At 40.6% G+C, this 21,849-nt stretch overlaps 2 protein-coding genes across 5 annotated transcripts; one reads left to right on the forward strand and one right to left on the reverse strand.

Moving 5' to 3' along the window:
• Positions 1-2,050: 2,050 nt before the first annotated feature.
• LOC120728646 (cytochrome P450 3A30) lies at positions 2,051-21,622 on the reverse strand. Of its 4 annotated transcripts, none has more exons than XM_040023685.1 (14): positions 8,055-8,147; positions 7,517-7,676; positions 7,334-7,427; positions 6,785-6,837; positions 6,442-6,541; positions 6,231-6,344; positions 5,961-6,049; positions 5,700-5,848; positions 5,464-5,591; positions 5,311-5,377; positions 5,068-5,228; positions 2,950-3,176; positions 2,626-2,788; positions 2,051-2,329 (listed from the first exon to the last, which is right to left on the reverse strand). In XM_040023685.1, the coding sequence occupies exons 2-14, from the start codon at positions 7,585-7,587 to the stop codon at positions 2,252-2,254; spliced, it is 1,494 nt and encodes a 497-aa protein (XP_039879619.1). In that variant the 5' UTR covers positions 7,588-7,676; positions 8,055-8,147; the 3' UTR covers positions 2,051-2,251. The 4 variants fall into 4 exon arrangements, with proteins under 4 accessions (XP_039879619.1, XP_039879620.1, XP_039879621.1 ...); XM_040023686.1 differs by having other exon boundaries at positions 8,088-8,103; XM_040023687.1 differs by lacking the exons at positions 6,785-6,837; positions 7,334-7,427; positions 7,517-7,676; positions 8,055-8,147 and adding exons at positions 20,789-20,841; positions 21,328-21,421; positions 21,503-21,618.
• Positions 8,143-15,598, forward strand: LOC120728645 (cytochrome P450 3A30-like). The gene is made up of 14 exons (XM_040023684.1): positions 8,143-8,277; positions 8,418-8,511; positions 8,631-8,683; positions 8,844-8,943; positions 10,957-11,070; positions 11,154-11,242; positions 11,416-11,558; positions 11,650-11,774; positions 12,240-12,315; positions 12,391-12,551; positions 12,660-12,727; positions 13,223-13,381; positions 13,987-14,149; positions 14,266-15,598. The coding sequence occupies exons 1-14, from the start codon at positions 8,207-8,209 to the stop codon at positions 14,371-14,373; spliced, it is 1,524 nt and encodes a 507-aa protein (XP_039879618.1). The 5' UTR covers positions 8,143-8,206; the 3' UTR covers positions 14,374-15,598.
• Positions 21,623-21,849: the final 227 nt, after the last annotated feature.

The raw sequence follows: 21,849 nt of genomic DNA on the forward strand, positions 1-21,849 counted from the left end.
TAGGCCTGTTTATTATTTATGCCTGTTTTATCTCTATTTGTATAAACACTGACCAAAATGAAACACGGATCTCATTTGGTGCCCCAAACAATGAAACATGTAAATATATTAGTTTCATCACTTGGCATCCATACACAGACATGTGTCTGTCTCCACAACCAAATAGGTTAATTATTTACCAATTTAGGGCACCGCTCCAAAGGTTATAGTGAAATGAGGCACAGTACTTTCAACTTCATACTGTCAAAGTGAATGAAAAACATTACTTACAGGATATTTTATTGTGCTTTAAAAACATTGCAACCAACTACTATACAGCATTATGGATTTTCCATTTCAGGAAAGGTCAAATCCAAGGTCATGGTTTTACAGTTAAGAGCTTGATTATGTCAAAATTGGATTAATAGTTTAGGAAAAGTAATCATTAGAAAATTAGCAAATATTTAGCAGAGGTGAAAAACGTGTTGTCTCTCTTTAGAGAGGCATGGTTCCACATGAGACAGAAATTCAAACAGACTTGCTAAGAAGTGACATAATTATGCATTTTAAAAATAAACCCTTTTATTAAATAATTGTGTTACAGAAGAGACTTCTGAAACAATACATTATGAAACAATCCTTACAAACTGCTATCATCATGCATATAATTTATTTATGTAGTATATTTGAACACAGTGCAGTGTTGTTTCTTAGATTTTTTTAAACAGTGTATTTAAAACCAAGTTGAAAATAAAAATAAAAACAAATGCAATGGAAACAAACTGCACTGCAGTTGCACAAAACGGTTAAAATAAACATTTTAGACAGCATAGCCCGAAACAAAACTCAGCAATGATTTTAAACGAAAATGGCAGTGAACGCCACACCTGGGGCCCTCTGGACGGACATGGTTCATGTGGTCACAAAAGGAAACTGGTGGTTGTGTTCAGTTTCATCACAGACTTTCTAGGATGGTCTCTTGAGATTAAAATCTAGCTCTTATTCATAACTGATCATTCTTCTCTTTCACTTTCACGTCTTTCCTGGATTCTGGTTACGGTTAGTGCCCAAAAGACTGCACGTACTGTCTAATATAAATAAATGAAAACGATGCAATTCTCAAATTAAAGCTTCTAAAACACAAAGTATATATTATTGTACATTTTGGCTAAATCCCATTTTAGTCTAATCAAGTGATATGGTTCTATAGTTTTGATGTAATGGCGCGGATTTCAGCTATTTCCAGTGTCATGCAGTCCTCCAATCCAACCTTAAGAACATTTAGTGTTTGCACTGTAGCTGGTTTGCCCGCCTCAGATTTTTTTTTTTTTATCTCTAGCCTCTGTTTATAAACATGGAAAGAACAAGATGGACTAAAACCCGGAGAATGGATCAGTGAAGGGGCAAGAGCACATGAACTTAAGGGGGAAAGTGTCCACTTGAGGGCGCTGTTAGAGCAAAAAAAAAAAGAGGCTATTTTACTTCAGTGCTTCATACAGATATACATTTCTTAAGGTAAAGCTTTTTTTGTTTGTTTTAACATTTGGTAATTAATGCTCTTACACAACAGCAGAAAGCACTCGTGTCTTTATCCCACTCAGGTCGTCCCCATGATCTAAGAGCCTGAGTGGTTAAGAAATGGGCCTGACATTTTAAACTTCTCTTCATTGGCTCCCTTTAAACCTAGAAATCAGGTTAAAATCCACCACATGCCTGTCATTAACCTTTTTCTCCATTTTCCTCCAGAGTTTTAATTTTTTTTTTCCTATTTCTTGTTTGTGGTCTCTCTGTGCCCCCGACCAGGCCCCGCCCTGAGCCTCGTTCTGCTCGCTGTGTCTTCCAGGTCAAAAGAAATTTGTCCTCCACATCATCACCAAACCTTTCACTAAAGCAATTATGGGGTCTCTCTCTGGTACTGTAGGGCATTCACTTTAGGTCATATAATGCCTTGAGTTGACTGTTGTTGGAAACTACATAAAATTGAATTTTAACATTTATTTTCCTAATGTGAGCAGCAAAATGACTACATTCAGAGTTATCTGCAGCGCATAAAAATGACAGGACAGAGTAGAAGAATCTGGACATTCTTTATTGATTTTAAAGATCAGTAAAATGGTTCATCTGTCACTCAGTTAAGAAAAAAGATGCAGAGGTACACTCTTGTACTGTTTCGGGTAAAAAAAATAGCATTTGCTTCTGTACACAAAAGGTTTGTAACGAGCACAATTAAAAAGAGAATCTTTCATTATCATTTTTATTTTTAGCAGGAGGGTTAAGAACGTGGCACCAGCTTCAGTTTGATTGGTCGTTTTGGTTGTAGCAGACCCTGGATGTCCAACTCAAAGGGGATCTGCAAGGAAGTGACATGTAAAATAAATGACAAATACACACAAAACTCTGCCTTCTTATTTCAGATCTCCAAACAACTTAAGGTGGAAAACTGATGGAAAACGTAGAAATGCGTAAAATCCAATTGTTTTATGAAAGTGCTGTGCCAGTTCATGGCTTTTTATCTTTGGACTGATATACACTGTGGATGCATCGTCCATATCACTATTAAACTAGCAGTGAATAATTTTGGGACAGGGCTCTTCATACAGCATAAAAAAGGCAATGGCAGTCAGAGAAGATGATCTGGGCTCTCACCTCGGTCTCCTTACACACAGAGAAGCTGTACCTCTGGAGGATCTCCACTATTGCAAGTTTCATCACAACCAGAGCAAATCGCATCCCAATGCAGTTCCTCGGGCCTGCTCCAAAAGGCATGTAGCTGTACGGATCAATTGTCTCCTTGTTTTCCTTGCTGAACCTGAGAACACACACACACACACACACACACACACACACACACACACACACACACACACACACACACACACACACACACACACACAGTATATTAACAACAGAAACTGGGATATATCCCACAGAGCTTCATTCTGCTTTGTTACATCAGACACCTTTCCGTACCTCTCAGGTTTGAATTTCTCTGGTTCAGGCCAAATCTCGGGGTCCCGGTGCATCGGCCAGGTGGGGACCATGACAACCATACCTTTTGGAATCACAAAGCCATTTATCTCCACACTGGCCTTGGCCACACGCTCCAAACGTGAAGCAATGGGGAACAATCGGAGAGACTCATTGATGACACAGTCGAGATACTCCATCTGCATTAGTTCCTGGTACTGGATGGGAGCCTGAACACAAGCACATAAACATGTCTTTCTGAGCCACTTCTTGATATCACCCACAAACTGGACTTTTGTGGAGTAGGGGTGGGTTTCAATTATCGCTTTTCCGATTAAAATCAATTTTAGCTTGAATAACGGGATACGGGATTCATTATGTCCTGAATAGATTTTAAATATACATGTACTTCGCCAGAATCACCAGAATAATGTTTTCATTTCAACAACCACCAAACTGCTAAAACAGTAAATGAGAGCAGATAAACGGATTCAACACAAAGACGTAAACAGAAAGCGTGGATCCGACTCATCAGAGTCTGTGAGATGTCGGCTTTCTCACCCAACAGCAGGTACACGGACACGCGGTCAGGGCTGAAAGAGTCTGAAGCTGCAGGTTTTGTCACTTTCCAACCAAAATTCACTGAACCAGCAGCAAAAGAAGATCAAAACTAGCTTCGCATTAGATAAATATCCTCATTATTCCCTCTTACCTTTGCTGTTTTGCTTCCACCACGATAAAAATCACACTTCCTGCAAAGCTCTCTCTCTTTCAGTGTATTTCAAGAACAGTTTACCATCTCAAATCTCTGTTTTCTGCATTATTCACTTGCTTACCCACCAGTCTACCGTTGTTTACAGCGCAGTCAGTCGCAGGTTTTTTTTAATGACTTCTTACAAGAAAGTCTAATTTCTGCTGTTAATTCCCAAGAAATATGAAACCTTTGAAAATTATACAACAATCATTGCAAAACGCTTGTGTCTCAAATAACACCTAACTTTGCACTGCTTCACTTCCGCAGCATCAGGTAATGTTCATATGTTGATTCAAGGTTTTCTTCAGTTTATGATCTACTGCAGAATATTTTTAAGGCTATCTGCTATAAAAAGCCAGGCCAGGAAAATCTACTTCATATTTTTCTGTGTTTTATCCTCAGTTGCTTTGACACAAAGGCATCTGCTGTGATGGTCACACCTCTGATGAAGTGTCACAAGTGCCAATACTGATAAATGATCAGAGTTATAATATTTCTGACTGTCTGACGCAAAATTTACCCCCATTCAAATCGAATCAAATCGTGGATCGAATCAAATCGGAACCTTGTGAACCGAAATTGAATCTATTATAGAAATCAGTGGCGACACCCAACCCTATTGTGGAGTTCTTCTGCCCTCTAGTGGTACAATTTAAAAACAGCTGTTTGGATTTCTGGTTGAGAGACAGTCTGTATGCACTTTTGCAATGTAGTAATTAATCCAAGAAAATACACGAAATAAGGTCAAAGGAAATTAAATTAAAACAGCCTTGAAAAGAAATTAAAGAAAAAAACATAATTATGAACATATTATGAACTTGATCATTATGCATTCAGAGGGCCCGGTGGCGCCGGTGTCCGGCAGCCTCGCCTCTGTCAGTGCGCCCCAGGGCAGCTGTGGCTACAATGTAGCTTGCCATGACCAGTGTGTGAATGTGTGTATGAATGGGTGAATGATTGAATGCAGTGTAAAGCGCTTTGGGGTCCTTAGGGACTAGTAAAGCGCTATACAAATGCAGGCCATTTACCATTGTTAAAAGCTGACTTCTTCTTCTGTGAACTTTTTATGTTGTTTGCAAAGGAAGCTTGTGTTTATTGTGTCTTTGTGAAATGATTTTAACACCACTTTGCAACCCTCCTTGGCTATCACAGCTCCCTGAGACAGCTGGATTAGCCCCATCACCCCACGACCTTAAACTGGATAGAAGGAAATGGATGGATTTTCGTGTATAAATCAGGATGTGTGTTTGCATTAAAAGGGAGATGAGTCAAGCCTAAATCTGGAGTAAGGTGGGATCTCATCAAAGAAAGGTTTTTCTCACTTTAAGACTGCTATTCAGTTCCAGATGTTCTCACTTCTCACGTACCTTGTTAGGGAAGGTTGCATCCACCTCCTCCTGCAGCTTTTTCATCACCTGAGGGTTTGTTGCCAAATTGTAAGACAAGAAAGTGAGAGAGCTGCTGGTCGTTTCGTAGCCAGCAAAGAGGAAAATCATTGCTTGGGAAAGGATCTCATGATCTGTCAGACCTGAGGAGGTAGGATGGATATACACGTTAGAACAGCTTTAAGCTGGTTTTTCCATGTGTGGAGACGCGTGTCTGTGTATCACCTTTATCCTGTTTGGAATCATTATTTTGCTGAGAGTCGATCATTAGCTGGAGGAAGTCCACTCGAGTCTGGAAGTCAACAAACACAGTCTGAGAACAGCTGTGATTTGATGTCAGAACAGGTTATTGGTACAAACACAAACTCACAGCCGTACCTTTTGCTTGCTGCCCTCACGATCAGTCTTGATCTTCTGTAGCGCAGCGTAAAAGAAGTCTGTGACAGATGCAGGGAAAAAGGAAAACTCCAATTTTTCCAATATGGGACCCATGAAAGGAAAGAAGGCTGAAATTAAACAAACAAGAGGACATTTATTAATGGAAGATGAAGGACAGCAGCTGCATTGATGATCTTGCATGAGCTGCAGTTATAAAAATGTAATGAATACTTTACCAACAGTGAGGAAGATGGGGTTGAAAAAGTCAAATTTCAGCATCTTTTTGATGTTCGTGACAAAAGGATCTGAGGGGTTGTTGAGAGAGTCGATGTCCACACTGAAGGCGGTGCTGGTTACCACATCCATACTGTAGGGTCCGAAAAACCTGCAAAACCACACAAACACATCAAACATGACCTTTATTATTGCAGACTTAGAAGAGGTGAATCTGTGCTTTTTCTGATGTATTTAAATGAAAACAGTATGAGAGTTCTCACTCTTTCAGCTCTAGAGGTTCATCTTTATCTGCTTTCTTTTTCATGCTGCTGATCAGGATGGCTGAATGCTGCTTCATGATGTCAAACATCTGAGGCACAAATAGACAAAAAACAACAACGTCAACCCTGAATGCAATTTCAGCAGCACAGAGATAACACTGTTTTTCTACATCTACATTCAGACTGAACAAAATCCTAAAGAAGGGAGCATTCATGTTAATAGATGTCTTTTTTGGCATTGTATTGTTTTCAGGGCAGAGAGGGACGTACCTCTTTCAATCTCCCAGAGGTGAAGGAGGGAGAAAGGACACTGCGGATCCTCCTCCACTGATCATCCTCTGCAATGGACACAGCATCGTACAGCGGCCCATTCAGACGGAAATTCTGCAATAACATTCAAAAGCAGCTGGTGATGAGGACAGAAGGTCAGATTTTTTTTTTTAAAAAGAGACTGATTGAGTCGTATAATGTCCTTACTAACCCTGCGGTTTGTGAAGAAAGAGTAACACTCCTTTATCAGGATAGTTTTTACCATGGCGGGATCAGTGATACACAACACGGGCTGACGGCCATCAAAAATGCTGTATAAACAGTGAAGGGGGATTAATAAAACAAGATTTAATATGTTCATTTTTCATGTTCACACACACACACACACACACACACACACACACACACACACACACACACACACACACACACACACACACACACACACACACAGGCACCTGTAAAACTGAAGCACAGATAATAACCTCACCTATTTACATATTCTATATGCATTCAGATTCACACAAACACACACTGTAGAAAACACTACTTACCCCCACATTTTCCCATATTTCTTATAACTTTCTTCATCAAAGTTAAAAAATCCCTGGAAACAAGAGCGATACAAAAGATCTAATTATTAAAAACATCATGAGCTGTTTATGACGTAGAACACTGAACAACACCAGATCACACAAAGATCAAGTGTGTAGTGTTGGCTACATGGGGGCAGTACGTGACCATAGGTCACAGTGAAAGTTAAAGAAGGTGGGGCTTATCAAAAAGACTTCAACTACACCAGAGAACGATGATAACACAATTTAAAAAATATGTGTCATCTTTCAATTAGTCTACAAATCATAGAAAATAGTACTTGGATCATTATGAAAATATGACCCAGGTCAAGCTATTACCAAGACTTTGGAAAATGTAGATAAACTGAGAGAGCAACGAAATCTGGTTCACTGATCTAACACTGCGCACACAGGCAGCATTCAAAGTGACGTGTGGATCTGAGACATTAATATAGGGATCATACATTTGAAACAGTCCACAGTGGATACAGTATATACAGTATATACAGTGTAAGTGTTATTGCCCACCTTTCTATATTTCAACATGGTGCCAAAAAATGGGATAGGTGATGGCCCAGGGACTCCCAGTCTCTTAAATGTCCCATATGTCCAGCAGGAATACCTGTGAAAAACATGGAACAGGTGTAAGAGAATAAAAGAAGAACAAAAAGTGGAAATAGCTGAACACAACCAGTAGTCTTTAAAACTTACACAAACAGCAGCGTGATGAGGGCAGCCAGCAGGGTCCACGTCTCTGCGGACAAGAAGAAGAAGTACCCCATGTCTGCCAAGTTTCTCTCTTCTCTTCTTCTGTTTTTTCTCTTCTCTCAGTGGTAACACAAGCGTCCTGACCAGAGCCTTTTATATTGTGCTGCACACACATGTTGCATGAGAAAGGGAAGTGTGTGTGAGTTTAACCAATAGCAGCAGAGAGCATCAAGTGAATAATTAACAGAGAGAAAGACTGAGGAGCATTTACTGCGTCATAATCACGAGTAGTAGCTCTGCTGTTTGTGACCCTGCAGTTTTCAGCCCTTCATTTTTGTACTTTATGAGTTTAAAACAAACAAAAAGAAGCAAAACAATGCAATAAAAACAGCTGTGATTAGCATAAAGGTTTTGTTGTTTGAACTTTAATCGTATTGTATTTGGTATTTGAATGTTACAGAGCAGTCACAGTCAAGTCATTACGAACATTTTTTGGTCAAATTGTTTTATATAAACAGCTTTAAGCTTATACTGTACTCACAGAAAAAAAAACCATGTCCAGGCATGTACTCACATCTGTGGGTGAAAGTTCTTTTCCTGTTTTCCTTCAGCCTGGAAAGAGGCTGGTTTATGTAACAGGACTCCTCCTCTCTGAGATCAGATTACTTTAATGCAGCCGAGCAAGAGGGAGCCATGGGTTTTGTTCTTTTCTTCTCTTTGCAAACATGGATACTGCTGATCACATTTATCTGCATATTTGTTATGTGAGTTAATGTTTACAGTAAAACAGTTTAAATTTAAGATGGCAACAGCTGAATTGGTCAAGACAAGCAAGTTAACAGTAAACAGTGTTTGAGTGAACCTGTGTACCTTCATGCTTTAACCCCTTTGATGTTCTGTCTAGGTACGGCCACTGGACCTTTGGTATATTTGAGAAGATGGGGATCCCGGGTCCAAAGCCAGTCATGTACTGGGGAACAATAGCCAGGCACAACCGTGTATGTAAATCCTTGTGATTGCTATTTGTAAAGATCGAATGATTTGTACCAAGTTCAGAAGGATACACTAAATAATGTATAACATATCTTGGTGATAAATATGCATTTCCTGTTAACAGGTTCACTACTTAGATGACTACGAATGTGCTCAAAAGTATGGGAGGATATGGGGGTGAGTTTGTAAAACTGTCCATATTAGAGCTTGTGCGTGTTTTTAATTTATTTCTTTGTTTTTGTCAGCACAACTGGAGCCAAAGTTCCTTCAGCAATTAAAAATATTTTCCACTACAAATACCTCCCAAAATCCAGATGTGTTCTGTGTAAATGTTCAGTGGGTATGAGTTCAGGAAACCCATGCTGGCTGTGATGGATCCTGACATGCTGAAAACCATCCTGGTGAAGGAGTGCTTCACCTACTTTACCAACCGCAGGGTGAGAACACGAACATGAAATGAACACTGACTGAAACAAAACACCCGACAGTCTGTTATAGTAAAACTTTGTGGTAACTAGTAACCCTGGGATATGATTGTTTTTTGTTTTTTCCAATAAAACGATCAAAACAATCAAAATGATCAAATCATCCTGCTGGAAATACAAAATTTCAAGAAATGTTTTCGCGAGTTCCCTCAGTAACAACAGAAGCTGAAAACACTGAAAACTGTGAAAATCCTCTGCTCACATAATTTCCATCCATGTTTCAGATAAACTCTATTCATGATTATGATAAATACCACTGCACTTGAATATGACATACAGTCAAGCTTTGCTCTTTCATACCTTTTATCGCTGGAAAAAAGTGTGATATTCGACCCAAAGGTGGTTGAAACATGCTAATGTTAGCATGTGTACATACAGCATACAACAGTAACATATCAAGCACGCTCACTTTCTGCTCTGACATGGCTCTTTAGCTTTTAAAATGATATAATAACACTTTTAACATAGCACATGTTCAAAGATGTAACAACTTACATTACCAGTCAAAAGTTTGGACACACCTTCTCATTTAATGTATTTTTATTTTTACTACTTCCTACATTGTAGATACAAACTGAATATATATATGAAGAAAGATATATGGAGTTATGTAGCAAAGTCTTATATTTTAGATTCCTTAAAGTTGCCACCCTTTGCTTTGTGACAGCGCTGCAAATCCTTGGCCTTGTTTCAATGAGCTTCATGATGTGATCACCTGAAAAGGTTTTCACTTCACAGGTGTCCCCTGTCAGTGTTCATTTGTGGAAATTCTTGCCTTCTTAATGGGGTTGGGACCATCAGTTGTGTCAGGTTGGTACACAGTTGACATCCCTATTTGACAACTGTTAGAATTCCTATTATAGGAAGAACCAATCAGCTAAGTAAAGAGAAACGACAGTCCATCATTACTTTAAAAACTGAAGGTCAATCGAGAACATTGCTAAAACTTTGAATATTAATGTTCCCAAGTGCAGTCCCAAAAACCATCAAGAACTATGACGAAACTGGCTCACATGAGGACCTCCCCAGGAAAGGAAGACCAAATGGTAAATGGCCTGTATTTGTATAGCGCTTTTACTAGTCCCTAAGGACCCCAAAGCGCTTTACACATCCAGTCATCCACCCATTCACACACACAGGTGATGGCAAGCTACATTGTAGCCACAGCCACCCTGGGGAGCACTGACAGAGGCGAGGCTGCCAGACACTGGCGCCACCGGGCCCTCTGACCACCACCAGTAGGCAACGGGTGAAGTGTCTCGCCCAAGGACACAACAACCGAGACTGTCCAAGCCGGGGCTTGAACCGGCAACCTTCCAATTACAAGGCGAACTCCCAACTCTTGAGCCACAATCGCCCCCAAGAGTCACCTCTACTGCTGAAGATAAAATCATCTGAGTCACCAGCCTCAGAAATTGCAAGTTAACAGCACCTCAGATTAGAGCCCAGATAAATGCCACAAAGAGTTTCAGTAGCAGACACATCTCTACATCAACTGTTCAACAGGACAATGACCCCAAACACACCTCCAGGCTGTGTAAGGGCTGTTTGACCAAGAAGGAGAGCGATGGCCTGGCTTCCACAGTCACCTGACCCAAACCCAGTCGAGATGGTTTGGGATGAGATGGACCTCAGAGTGAAGGCAAAAGGGCCAACAGGTGCTCAGCATCTCTGGGAACAAGACTGTTGGAAAACCATTTCAGGTGACGACCTCATGAAGCTCATCGAGAGAATGCCAAGGGTGTGCAAAGCAGTAATCAAAGCAAAGGGCGGCTACTTTGAAGAATCTAAAATATAAAACATGTTTTGAGGTTTTTTTTGTTTACTATATGATTCCATACATGTTCACTCATAGTTTTGATTTGCATCTGCGAATCCTTTGCCTTATCATTGTACAAGTATTTACAGCTGTTTGCCAAACACGTGCAAACATATAACCACGACCTAAAACCACTATCTCTCTAGAACTTTCGTCTGAACGGAGATCTCTATGACGCAGTGTCTCTGGCTGAGGATGATCAGTGGAGACGGATTCGTAACATCCTCTCTCCCTCCTTCACCTCTGGCCATCTAAAAGAAGTAGGTGGAGACATATGGAGGTTACAAAAGACTATTATTTGTCTTCACCATTGTTTCACTTGCGTTCTTTTCCTCTGTTCAAGATGTTTAGCATCATGAAGCATCATTCGCACAAACTGACAGACAGCCTGCAGTCCAAGGCGCACAATGATGAGGTCATTATTGTGAAAGAGTGAGTGATACCATCCAAGCTACGTTTGTAAAACATTAAACCTCAGATTTTCCCCCAAGATGAAAAATAAATGTGTTAGCTAAAGGAACTTGTGGGCTGATTTTGCAGCTGTGTGGAGCAAACAGTTGAAGGCCTTTAATGTGCCACTGCTGAGTACAATGTGTGCATTCCAGCTTCTTTGGATCCTACAGCATTGACGTGATGGCAAGCTGTATATTCAGTGTGGATTTTGACTCAATCAAGAACCCTTCAAATCCCTTCATCACCCACGCAAACCAGATGTTTAAATTTTCCATTCTTCTTTATATTTTTCAAGGTACTGCCTCTGTTTTGTTTTGGTTTTTTTGTCTTATTATTAACAGATTTATTTGGTAACCAAACGTTTTGACCCATTTTTTCTTTCTCAGCATGCTTTCCAATTTTTCTTCCTCTCCTGGAGTGCCTGGGTGTCTCCTTGTTCCCCAAGTCTTCTACCGCTTTCTTAAAGTCAGTTGCGGAGAAGGTCAAAGCCGAACGCATCAGCTCGTCCCAGGTTTGGACAAACACAAGCTCAGTATCGTCATAAATATAGTCTTGTCTCGCAGCTCATCGTATGCTTAGCTACAATGAAACTTGCAGAAATCCAGTTGAGAAATCACTAACAGATGACTGAAACAATCTCACCTCATGACCTGTTTACATGTTTTAGTCACATCATGTGACCTTGATTGTTAAATAGAAATATCCAAATATGCCTACCAAATCTCCTGTGATCTCAACATGGTGTGCCACACATATAAAAAGAACACCAGAAGATGTCAGAGGGTTCAAAATTCCTAAAGAGAATTATTGGCGCCAATTCTTAAACTCATATTCCCTGATTTTAGTTTTATGGTAAATCATTTTTATGTGTGTGTTTGAGGTTCACCTTCACATGCGGGCATTGTTTCAAGTGCTTGTTCAGATATGATGTAAAAGTCATTTAATCATATGTGTTTTCGTATGACCTGTTTTTTAGGCTTCAGATGATATGCTTCAGCATTTGATCAAGTGTCAGACAGCCAGTGAAAATGACAAAGAAAAGAAGCATAAGGGTAAAAACATCACTACACGTGGAGTCCCTGTGGTCACATCAGATGTCTCATGCCCTCTTCTGTTGTTCCTAACAGGTCTTACTGAACACGAGATAATTTCCCAAGTGACCATGTTTGTGTTTGCTGGCTACGAGACAAGTGCCATCGCTCTTGTTTTTTTAGCGTACAGTTTGGCACGAAATCCTGAAATCATGAAACGCCTTCAAAGTGAAATAGACTCCACTTTCCCAAACAAGGTAGAATCAAAGTTTCTGATTATGGAGTTGTTTTCTTAATATTATTTGATGAAAACATTAAATCAGAGCTGTCTTTAACCAAAATTGTGATTTGTAACAACCTTATAGGGTCCAGTTGAGTACGAAGCTCTGATGCAGATGGAGTACCTGGACAGTGTGGTCAGTGAGTGTCTGAGGTAATGAGCTTTTACTTGTGCTTGCTGAAAAAATATACACTATGAGACCGCATGGTGACAAAGAGAGAGAAGTGAAAGGGTGGAATTAGATGAAGGTGTGATAATGGACAAAAAAAGAAGAAGAAAAAACCTGGGTATACCACAGGTCAGGGGAGCCATAGTGAAGATAGAGGCTCACAGAGGCTGTGATCCAAGCAGCACAGGCAACAGGCCTGCAGGAGCGTACCACAGCCAATAGGACCTGAGTTACAGGCTGTGTAAATGTGTGATCTAAGACAGTCCAGCACATACTTGCAGGTTGTGAGAGGGCATGCAAGCTGGGACATTGCACATGGATTGCACAAACACCAGCATACAAGAATAATTTTAAAAAATTCCCACCTAGTGAAAAAACATATACTCATACCACATCAATCCAAATGCCAGTAGGAGTGCTTGTGATTGCATGCTTAGTGAAATACAGACATTTAAAAAGTATTCCCATTTTGTCAACAGGCTGTACCCCTCAATTCCACGTCTGGAACGAGTGGCTAAGGAAACTGTAAAAATCAGTGAAATCACAATCCCAAAAGGCATGCTTGTTATGGTTCCAGTCTACGCTCTGCACCGTGACCCGGAGCTGTGGCCAGAGCCAGAGGAGTTCAAACCTGACAGGTAGTTAGCAACTTATCTTATCGTTCTGAAGATAAATAGCAACAATTCTGCAAAGCTACTTATCATTTACTTAAGTCATGTCAACAAGGAATTTCCAAGTACAGCCTTTCTCACTACTGGGGATTCTGAGGGATGTTGAGGGTTGTTTACTCATGCAGTCATTCACTGCCAAGATTAACCCTGTAAAACTTAAAACAACTAAATAATCCACAGAAATTTACATTTCAAACAATTCAGTTTTTATTGAACCTTCTAAACAAATGTATTAATTCATAAATAACAGTTTGCACATTTGTACCATAGTTTAATATCATTTTTGCTACATCTGGCATTTTTATGCAATTTCTTTCTCACAGTAGGCCTGTGTCAGGTTACTTAGGAATAAATAAATCACACACAAAAACATAATATGCTTGGCATTACAACATTAAGCATATTTTCTTTTGTAAATATCTTTGTATTATATTTTAAAGGACATGTTATTAGGGCAGCATTTAAACACTTCTGTTATATGATTCTATTAATCAATTAAAAGCAGTCATAGCAGGCAGAAAAAATCATATAAATTGTGGGTATTTGACATATTTTTTCCATTTGTTTTACAGATTTAGTAAAGAAAACAAGCAGAACATCAACCCGTATACTTACCTTCCATTTGGGGCTGGGCCAAGGAGCTGCATGGGGACGCGATTTGCTCTGATGATGGTTAAACTGGCCATGGTGGAAGTTTTGCAGAACTTCAGCTTCTCAGTCTGCAAAGAAACAGAGGTGACTGTGTGTAAATTGCAAACTTAGCTTGACATAATTTCCTTCGTGCAATAAGAAAACAACATTTGCTGTCAAAAACTGATGTTTCTAATTTAGTGAATTTGTTCGTTCCTCAGATCCCCTTAGAGATGGATGTTGCAGGCTTTGTCTCTCCGGTTCGACCAATCAAACTAAAGCTGAAGATGCGTTCCATCAGCTCAGGAAATGTGGATCCATGTAACTAGAAAGCAACTAATATGCAAGAAAAACTCTGGGTATGAAAATACCAATTTAATATATTTTATTAATGATCATCTACTCATTTCTTGTCAGTTGGTTAGCATTTAAAAAAGCAGTAAATGATCACTAATCACTGACATGTCACATCATTAAGAGGTAATGACACAGAGTGCCTCGCTAACATACAGAAAAAGGTGGAAGATTTACATAAATATTTGGAAAGAGACAACTTTTTAAAATAATTTTGTTTCTGTACATTACCATGATACATTTTAAATGAAACAACTGAGATGCAGTTGAAGGGCAGACTTTCACCTTTAATTCAGTGGGTTGAACAAAAAGATTGTGTAAAAGTGTGAGGAACTAAAGTATACTTTAACACAATCCAGTCATGTCAGGAGCTCAAAAGTAATTGGACTAATTAAATAAGTGAAAATACAGTGTTCATTTCTAATACTTGGTTGAAAACCCTTTGCTGGTAATGACAGCCTGAAGTCTTGAACTCTGATGCTGGGTTTCCTCTTTTTTAATGCACTGCCAGGCCTTTACTGCAGCGGCTTTCGGCTGCTGTTTATTTGGTAGACTTGGATATCTCCCTGGAGAGTGTTGTTCACTTGCTGGTTGTTTTCAAGGGGTTTCTCTAGGAAATGATTCTGCGATTATCCACCACTGTTGGCTTCCGTTGATGTCCAGGTCTTTTGGTATTGCTGAGTTCATCAGTGCTTCCTTTGTTTCTCAGGATTTGTCAGCTTCACAGCTTAAGGATGGCTTGTTTCACTTGCACGGAGAGCGCCTTTGACCTCATGTTGTCTCTTCACAGCAAAATCTTCCAAATGCAAGCAACACACCTCAGATCAACTCCAGACCTTTTATTTGTTTGATTGATAATGACACCACGAAGGAATTGCCCACACCTGCTCATTAAATAGCCTTTGAGTCAATTGTCCAAAACAAACAAAATCACAGATCTATAATGAAAGGGTCATGGATGAAGGCTTAATTTAAAGGCTTTAATTTTACACATGTTAAATTACTCTTTCGTTGGAAAAGTGATACATAAACATATTTGGGAAACAGCATCTCTTCACTGTGAGAGCTCTAAAAAAAGCCGAGAGAGTGGGAGGAAGAGAGTGGGTGTGGATGCTGCTTATCTTCCTGGAGGAGCATTTTTCATTTGTTTTATTCTTATTAACCCTGCTGTTCATTAATAAACTATTCTTGCAACAGACACAGCTCATCCTCCGTGGTTTTCTTTGAGTACATTTTCCTAAGTCAACTAAACACAAGCTGATTGAGAGGCTCAGGCTTTCCAGCCCAAAGCTTTTGACACAACTCAAACAGATGACCAGAAGACACAAAGACACTTTTCCAGTGAATGAACACCCTTTTCTATTTAAATTCAAAAACTCAGGTATCTGAGCCAAAAGCCAAAATGACTGTAACGTGATTACATGTAGACATGATCCACGAAATGAAGCTTATGCGTAAATTCAATAAGGAAGCTCTGTAATCAGCCATCTGGCTGTTTCATGGGTGTTAGTCTGCTTTTCTGTTCTCTGCAGCTCTATGACTTTCCCACGCTGTCAATCTCAGTAGCGTTATCATTACTCTGGTCCAATTCTGTCATGATGGGTGCTTGGAGTCCAATTGGCAAATACATTAATTCCCTAATCTCCATAAATCATGTTCAAATCCTCCAAGTTGATCTCTCCTTATTGAGCTGCAACAAAAAAGTGGTGGCGCTCCGAGAGGATATGAAAACAAAACACCTGAGAAGTGATGTGACGTTTGTAATCAGCTCTTTGGAGAATTAAAGGTTATAATGCAACATAATACTGTAAAGCTTTGTGGTCTAAACATGGTGTATTTTAGTTACCGGCAACCTTGGAACCAATCTTTGAAGGTTGCCGGTTTGAGCCCCGGCTCGGACAGTCTTGGTCGTTGTGTCCTTGGGCAAGACACTTCACCCGTTGCCTACTGGTGGTGGTCAGAGGGCCTGGTGGCGCCAGTGTCCAGCAGCCTCGCCTCTGTCAGTGCGCCCCAGGGCGGCTGTGGCTACAATGTAGCTCGCCATCACCAGTGTGTGAATGTGTGTGTGAATGGGTGGATGACTGGATGTGTAAAGCGCTTTGGGGTCCTTAGGGACTAGTAAAGCGCTATACAAATACAGGCCATTTACCAGAGAAATATGATTGTGCACTTTTCAGATTTTATAGATTTCAGCTATTTCCAGGATCCCGTAACCTCTTATCTTGTTCATATACGACTTTGCATTTCCTCCTCTCACCTCAAACTGATCTAGCCAATGGCAGCCCTCCATGAGCTTGGAGGTTTCCACTTGTTAAAAGGAAGTTTTTCCGTCCCACTGTCACCAAGTGCTTGCTTGTCTAATTATTGGGATTTTCCCATGATTGTTGTTGTAATTTGGTGATATATAACTAAAACTGAATTGAATTCAAGTGAATTGAATTGATACATGCTTTAGACAAAAATAGAAATTGTTGATTATTCTTTACAATATGTTGTCACAAACTCTTTGCCCATACTAAACAATGACCGTCCACAAGGGCCAAATGCCTGACTGCTACGTTTTTGTCTTTACTGGATCTATGTTAACGCTTTAAAGCCTAAACCATGAAATAATTGCCAGAAAATTCAAAAAAGAAATTAAATAGAGTGTTTAGTGCACCTTCAGACAAAATAAGGTAGTACAAAAACTGACATGGTGTTTATGTACACAAGAAACGTCAAGATTAAAATGAAGAAAAGTCATCTTCTTAGACGAGGAGGGTTAAGAACGTGGCACCAGCTTCAGTTTGATTGGTCGTTTTGGTTGTAGCAGACCCTGGATGTCCAGTTCAATGGGGATCTGCAGAGAAGTGGCATGTAAAATAAATGACAATAACACACAAAACTAACAGTCAGAGAAGATGATCTGGGCTCTCACCTCGGTCTCCTTACACACAGAGAAGCTGTACCTCTGGAGGATCTCCACTATTGCAAGTTTCATCACAACCAGAGCAAATCGCATCCCAATGCAGTTCCTCGGGCCTGCTCCAAAAGGCATGTAGCTGTACGGATCAATTGTCTCCTTGTTTTCCTTGCTGAACCTGAGAACACACACACACACACACACACACACACACACACACACACACACACACACACACACACACACACACACACACACAGTATATTAACAACAGAAATGGGGATATATCCCACAGAGCTTCATTCTGCTTTGTCACATCAGACACGTGTGAATCCTTTCCGTACCTCTCAGGTTTGAATTTCTCTGGTTCAGGCCAAATCTCGGGGTCCCGGTGCATCGGCCAGGTGGGTACCATGACAACCATACCTTTTGGAATCACAAAGCCATTTATCTCCACACTGGCCTTGGCCACACGCTCCAAACGTGAAGCAATGGGGAACAATCGGAGAGACTCATTGATGACACAGTCGAGATACTCCATCTGCATTAGTTCCTGGTACTGGATGGGAGCCTGAACACAAGCACATAAACATGACTGATGATAGAGACATAGTAAGAAGCTGAACCCTGTGCTGATTTTATATATGACTACAATATATAAAATAATATAATCACCATAACACAATATTATTATAACATTATATCTTATATCTACTGTATGATTTACTTTAGTTTAGTTATGCTAGAAAGAAATATATTGTCTTATATTAAGAATTCTGTGTTGTTACCTTGTTAGGGAAGGTTGCATCCACCTCCTCCTGCAGCTTTTTCATCACCTGAGGGTTTGTTGCCAAATTGTAAGACAAGAAAGTGAGAGAGCTGCTGGTCGTTTCGTAGCCAGCAAAGAGGAAAATCATTGCTTGGGAAAGGATCTCATGATCTGTCAGACCTGAGGAGGTAGGAGGGATATACACGTTAGAACAGCTTTAAGCTGGTTTTTCCATGTGTGGAGACGCGTGTCTGTGTATCACCTTTATCCTGTTTGGAATCATTATTTTGCTGAGAGTCGATCATTAGCTGGAGGAAGTCCACTCGAGTCTGGAAGTCAACAAACACAGTCTGAGAACAGCTGTGATTTGATGTCAGAACAGGTTATTGGTACAAACACAAACTCACAGCCGTACCTTTTGCTTGCTGCCCTCACGATCAGTCTTGATCTTCTGTAGCGCAGCGTAAAAGAAGTCTGTGACAGATGCAGGGAAAAAGGAAAACTCCAATTTTTCCAATATGGGAATCATGAAGGGAAAGAAGGCTGAAATTAAACAAACAAGAGGACATTTATTAATGGAAGATGAAGGACAGCAGCTGCATTGATGGACATGTTGTAGTGGTGCCCAGTTTGATCCCAGGAGGAGACACAAATCCTTTAGACTGCACCAGGAAAAAAACTGCCAAAAAAACATGCAGAGCTACAAGCCAAGGTAAACACTTGTTGAATAACGGGAGCAGTCAAAAGGAGCTTCATGTATCAAAATGAATATTTTACCAATAGTGAGGACGATGGGGCTGAAAAGGTCAAATTTCAGCATCTTTTTGATGTTCGTGACAAAAGGATCTGAGGGGTTGTTGAGAGAGTCGATGTCCACACTGAAGGCAGTGCTGGTTACCACATCCATACTGTAGGGTCCGAAAAACCTGCAAAACCACACAAACACATCAAACATGACCTTTATTATTGCAGACTTAGAAGAGGTGAATCTGTGCTTTTTCGGATGTATTTAAATGAAAACAGTATGAGAGTTCTCACTCTTTCATCTCTAGAGGTTCATCTTTATCTGCTTTCTTTTTCATGCTGCTGATCAGGATGGCTGAATGCTGCTTCATGATGTCAAACATCTGAGGCACAAACAGACAAAAAACAACAACGTCAAAAATGTTGAAACCGGATGCAATTACAACAGCACAGAGTATATATTGGGACTTCCAGGCCATACTCGGCACAGATGTTTCTGTATACTATGCCGCCAACTTGGTTATGGCGTTCCATGAATGCCCTGCCTGCTAGCATCTTGCACCCTGCCATCATGAGCTGGACTGTCTGAGGGGCATCTTTACGCAGCCTGCACCTGGGGCCTTGCCTGGTGTGATAGACCCCAGCCTCTATGGATCTTGTGCTCAGAGCTTGTTCCTCTGCTGCCATGATTAGTGCCTCTGTGCTGTCTTTCAGTCCAGCTTTGTCCAGCCACTGGTAGGACTTCTATCTGCCGGTGGTACATACCATGCAGGAGCCTGTCCTTCCATGATGGTTCCTCGTCTTACTCCTCTTTCCCAGGTTTCTGCTCCCCGAGGTGCTGATGGCTGATGCTTCAGTTGGGGCCATCTTCCTGATGTATTCATGGCTGTTCATTGTCTCATCCTGGACTGCCTCCTTCCTTCTGCTTAGCGTACAGCCTCAGGTTGCCCGACTTGGAGTGAGTCATAGGCCTTCTTGTAATCAATCCAGGCAGTGCACAGGTTTGTCAGCCTAGTCTTGCATGATTCTTGATGAAGAAGGTGCCTAAGAAGCACAACAAGCTGCCCATACCTGAGGCCTTGCAAACTGCCAAGTAAAGACTCATAGCCTTGGCTAGTGCCTTGAAGAGGTATACCAGAGATAGAAGGCAGGAGAATAAATCAGCTGTAATCCACTGAGCCATTCAAGGTGTACTCTCAGTGGCAAGGGAACAATATGAGAACAGCCCCACCAAGGCTGGGGATGGAGCAATACTGGAAGAGCATAAAGTACTTTCAAGTACTTTCAATCTACAGAGATATGCAGACTATACAGTATATTTATGTTACTTAATTTTTATCCACCACATGAGGGAGTATTATTGCCAGCATTATGTTATGCTTGGATAATGACAATAAAGAAACTTGAATCTTGATGCTATGTTTACCTTTTTAAGTGAATGCTTTTTGCTTCTTTTGTTTTTCAGCATGCAAAAAAAAAGCCAGAGGAGGCAGAGAGTGGGAGAGGGACGTACCTCTTTTAGTCTCCCAGAGGTGAAGGAGGGAGAAAGGACGCTGCGGATCCTCCTCCACTGATCATCCTCTGCAACTGTCACAGCATCGTACAGCGGCCCATTCAGACGGAAATTCTGTAATAACATTCAAAGCAGCTGGTGATGAGGACAGAAGGTCAGATTTTTAAAAAAAGAGACTGATTGAGGCGTATAATGTCCTTACTAACCCTGCGGTTTGTGAAGAAAGCGTAACACTCCTTTATCAGGATAGTTTTTATCATAGCAGGATCAGTGATACACAACACGGGCTGACGGCCATCAAAAATGCTGCGTACCACGAAACGAGAAATAAAACAACTGAACATGCGAACAAGTGAAAGTAATACATCTTTCACGCTTTCACTTTCACTTTCACACAGGTCTGCATGATTATTATTTATATCCATAGAAAAGCAGTCATGTGCTATAGACAACACAACTTACCCCCACATTTTCCCATATTTCTTATGACACTCTTCATCAAAGTTAAAAAATCCCTGGAAATAAGAACGAGATATACGGATGATTAATGAAACTTACCAAAAACACAGGTCACGTTTAACAAAGTAGAGACATTTCAGGCATAACAGCATCAGTGACGTTAACTTCTAATGATACTGAAGTAACGTTGTGAGGTTTTCTACTTTCTGAGTTAACTACCGTAGTTAATCCAGATGTCTCAGTGGCTTTAATCAAAAGTCCGTCACAAGCTACTCAGATATTATTGCTTAAGAGTGCTTGTTGTTGTGTACAGCAGCCAGTTTGCATGTTTCATGCCATACAAATACCCGTTTGACAACAGGTGCCTAACATTTAGAAGGGTCAGGGTGAAAGGGTCTTTCATAACCTGAAAATAACTGTACAAAACAACAGCTAAATAAAAAAAACTACACTATTCAAATATGATTGTAGTTGAAAAACCAATGAGCTATTGGAAGACATTGTCCTCGGTGTATACAGTGTAGGCTGGTATCGTAACCCACCTTTCTATATGCCAACATGGTGCCAAAAAATGGGATAGGTGAGGGCCCAGGGACGCCTAATCTCTTAAATGTCCCATAGGTCCAGCAGGAATACCTGGAACAGGTGTAAGAGATTTAAAAAAGCAGCACAAATGGTACAAATACCTGAACACATCCAGTAATCTTTAAAACTTACACAAACAGCAGCGTGACGAGGGCAGCCAGCAGGGTCCACGTCTCTGCGGACAAGAAGAAGAAGTACACCATGTCTGCAACGTTCCTCTCTTCTCTCAGCGATTACACAAACCTATGTGACGAGCGGCTTTTGTCTCCTGCTGCACATACCTGTTCTGTGAGTAAGGAAGGGGCGTTGGAGCTGATCCAATGGCAGGAGGAAGCATAATAAACAGAGACAGAGCTCGAGGAGCACTTACTGTGTATCAGTTAGTTTGATTAGCTCTGCCATGTGTAGTACTGCAGTCTTCATCATTTGTTATTGTACAGCTTGGATTGAAAAAGAAAGAAACCAGCTTGGATTAGCAT

The sequence above is a fragment of the Simochromis diagramma genome, unplaced genomic scaffold, assembly GCF_900408965.1.
Source record: "Simochromis diagramma unplaced genomic scaffold, fSimDia1.1 OVJJ01000302.1, whole genome shotgun sequence".
In the NCBI taxonomy this organism is placed as follows: Eukaryota; Metazoa; Chordata; class Actinopteri; order Cichliformes; family Cichlidae; genus Simochromis; species Simochromis diagramma.

Coding starts and splice junctions, on each gene's coding strand:
- LOC120728646 (XM_040023687.1), bottom strand. CDS start 21,573: ATGGTGTACTTCTTCTTCTTGTCCGCAGAGACGTGGACCCTGCTGGCT. Junction 6,542..20,788: donor AAATATGGGAAAATGTGGGG/GTAAGTTGTGTT, acceptor CTGTTTATACAG/CATTTTTGATGGCCGTCAGC. Junction 3,177..5,067: donor ATGCAACCTTCCCTAACAAG/GTACGTGAGAAG, acceptor GCTTGTGTTCAG/GCTCCCATCCAGTACCAGGA.
- LOC120728645 (XM_040023684.1), top strand. CDS start 8,207: ATGGGTTTTGTTCTTTTCTTCTCTTTGCAAACATGGATACTGCTGATC. Junction 8,278..8,417: donor TTTATCTGCATATTTGTTAT/GTGAGTTAATGT, acceptor TGTTCTGTCTAG/GTACGGCCACTGGACCTTTG. Junction 8,684..8,843: donor AAGTATGGGAGGATATGGGG/GTGAGTTTGTAA, acceptor GTAAATGTTCAG/TGGGTATGAGTTCAGGAAAC.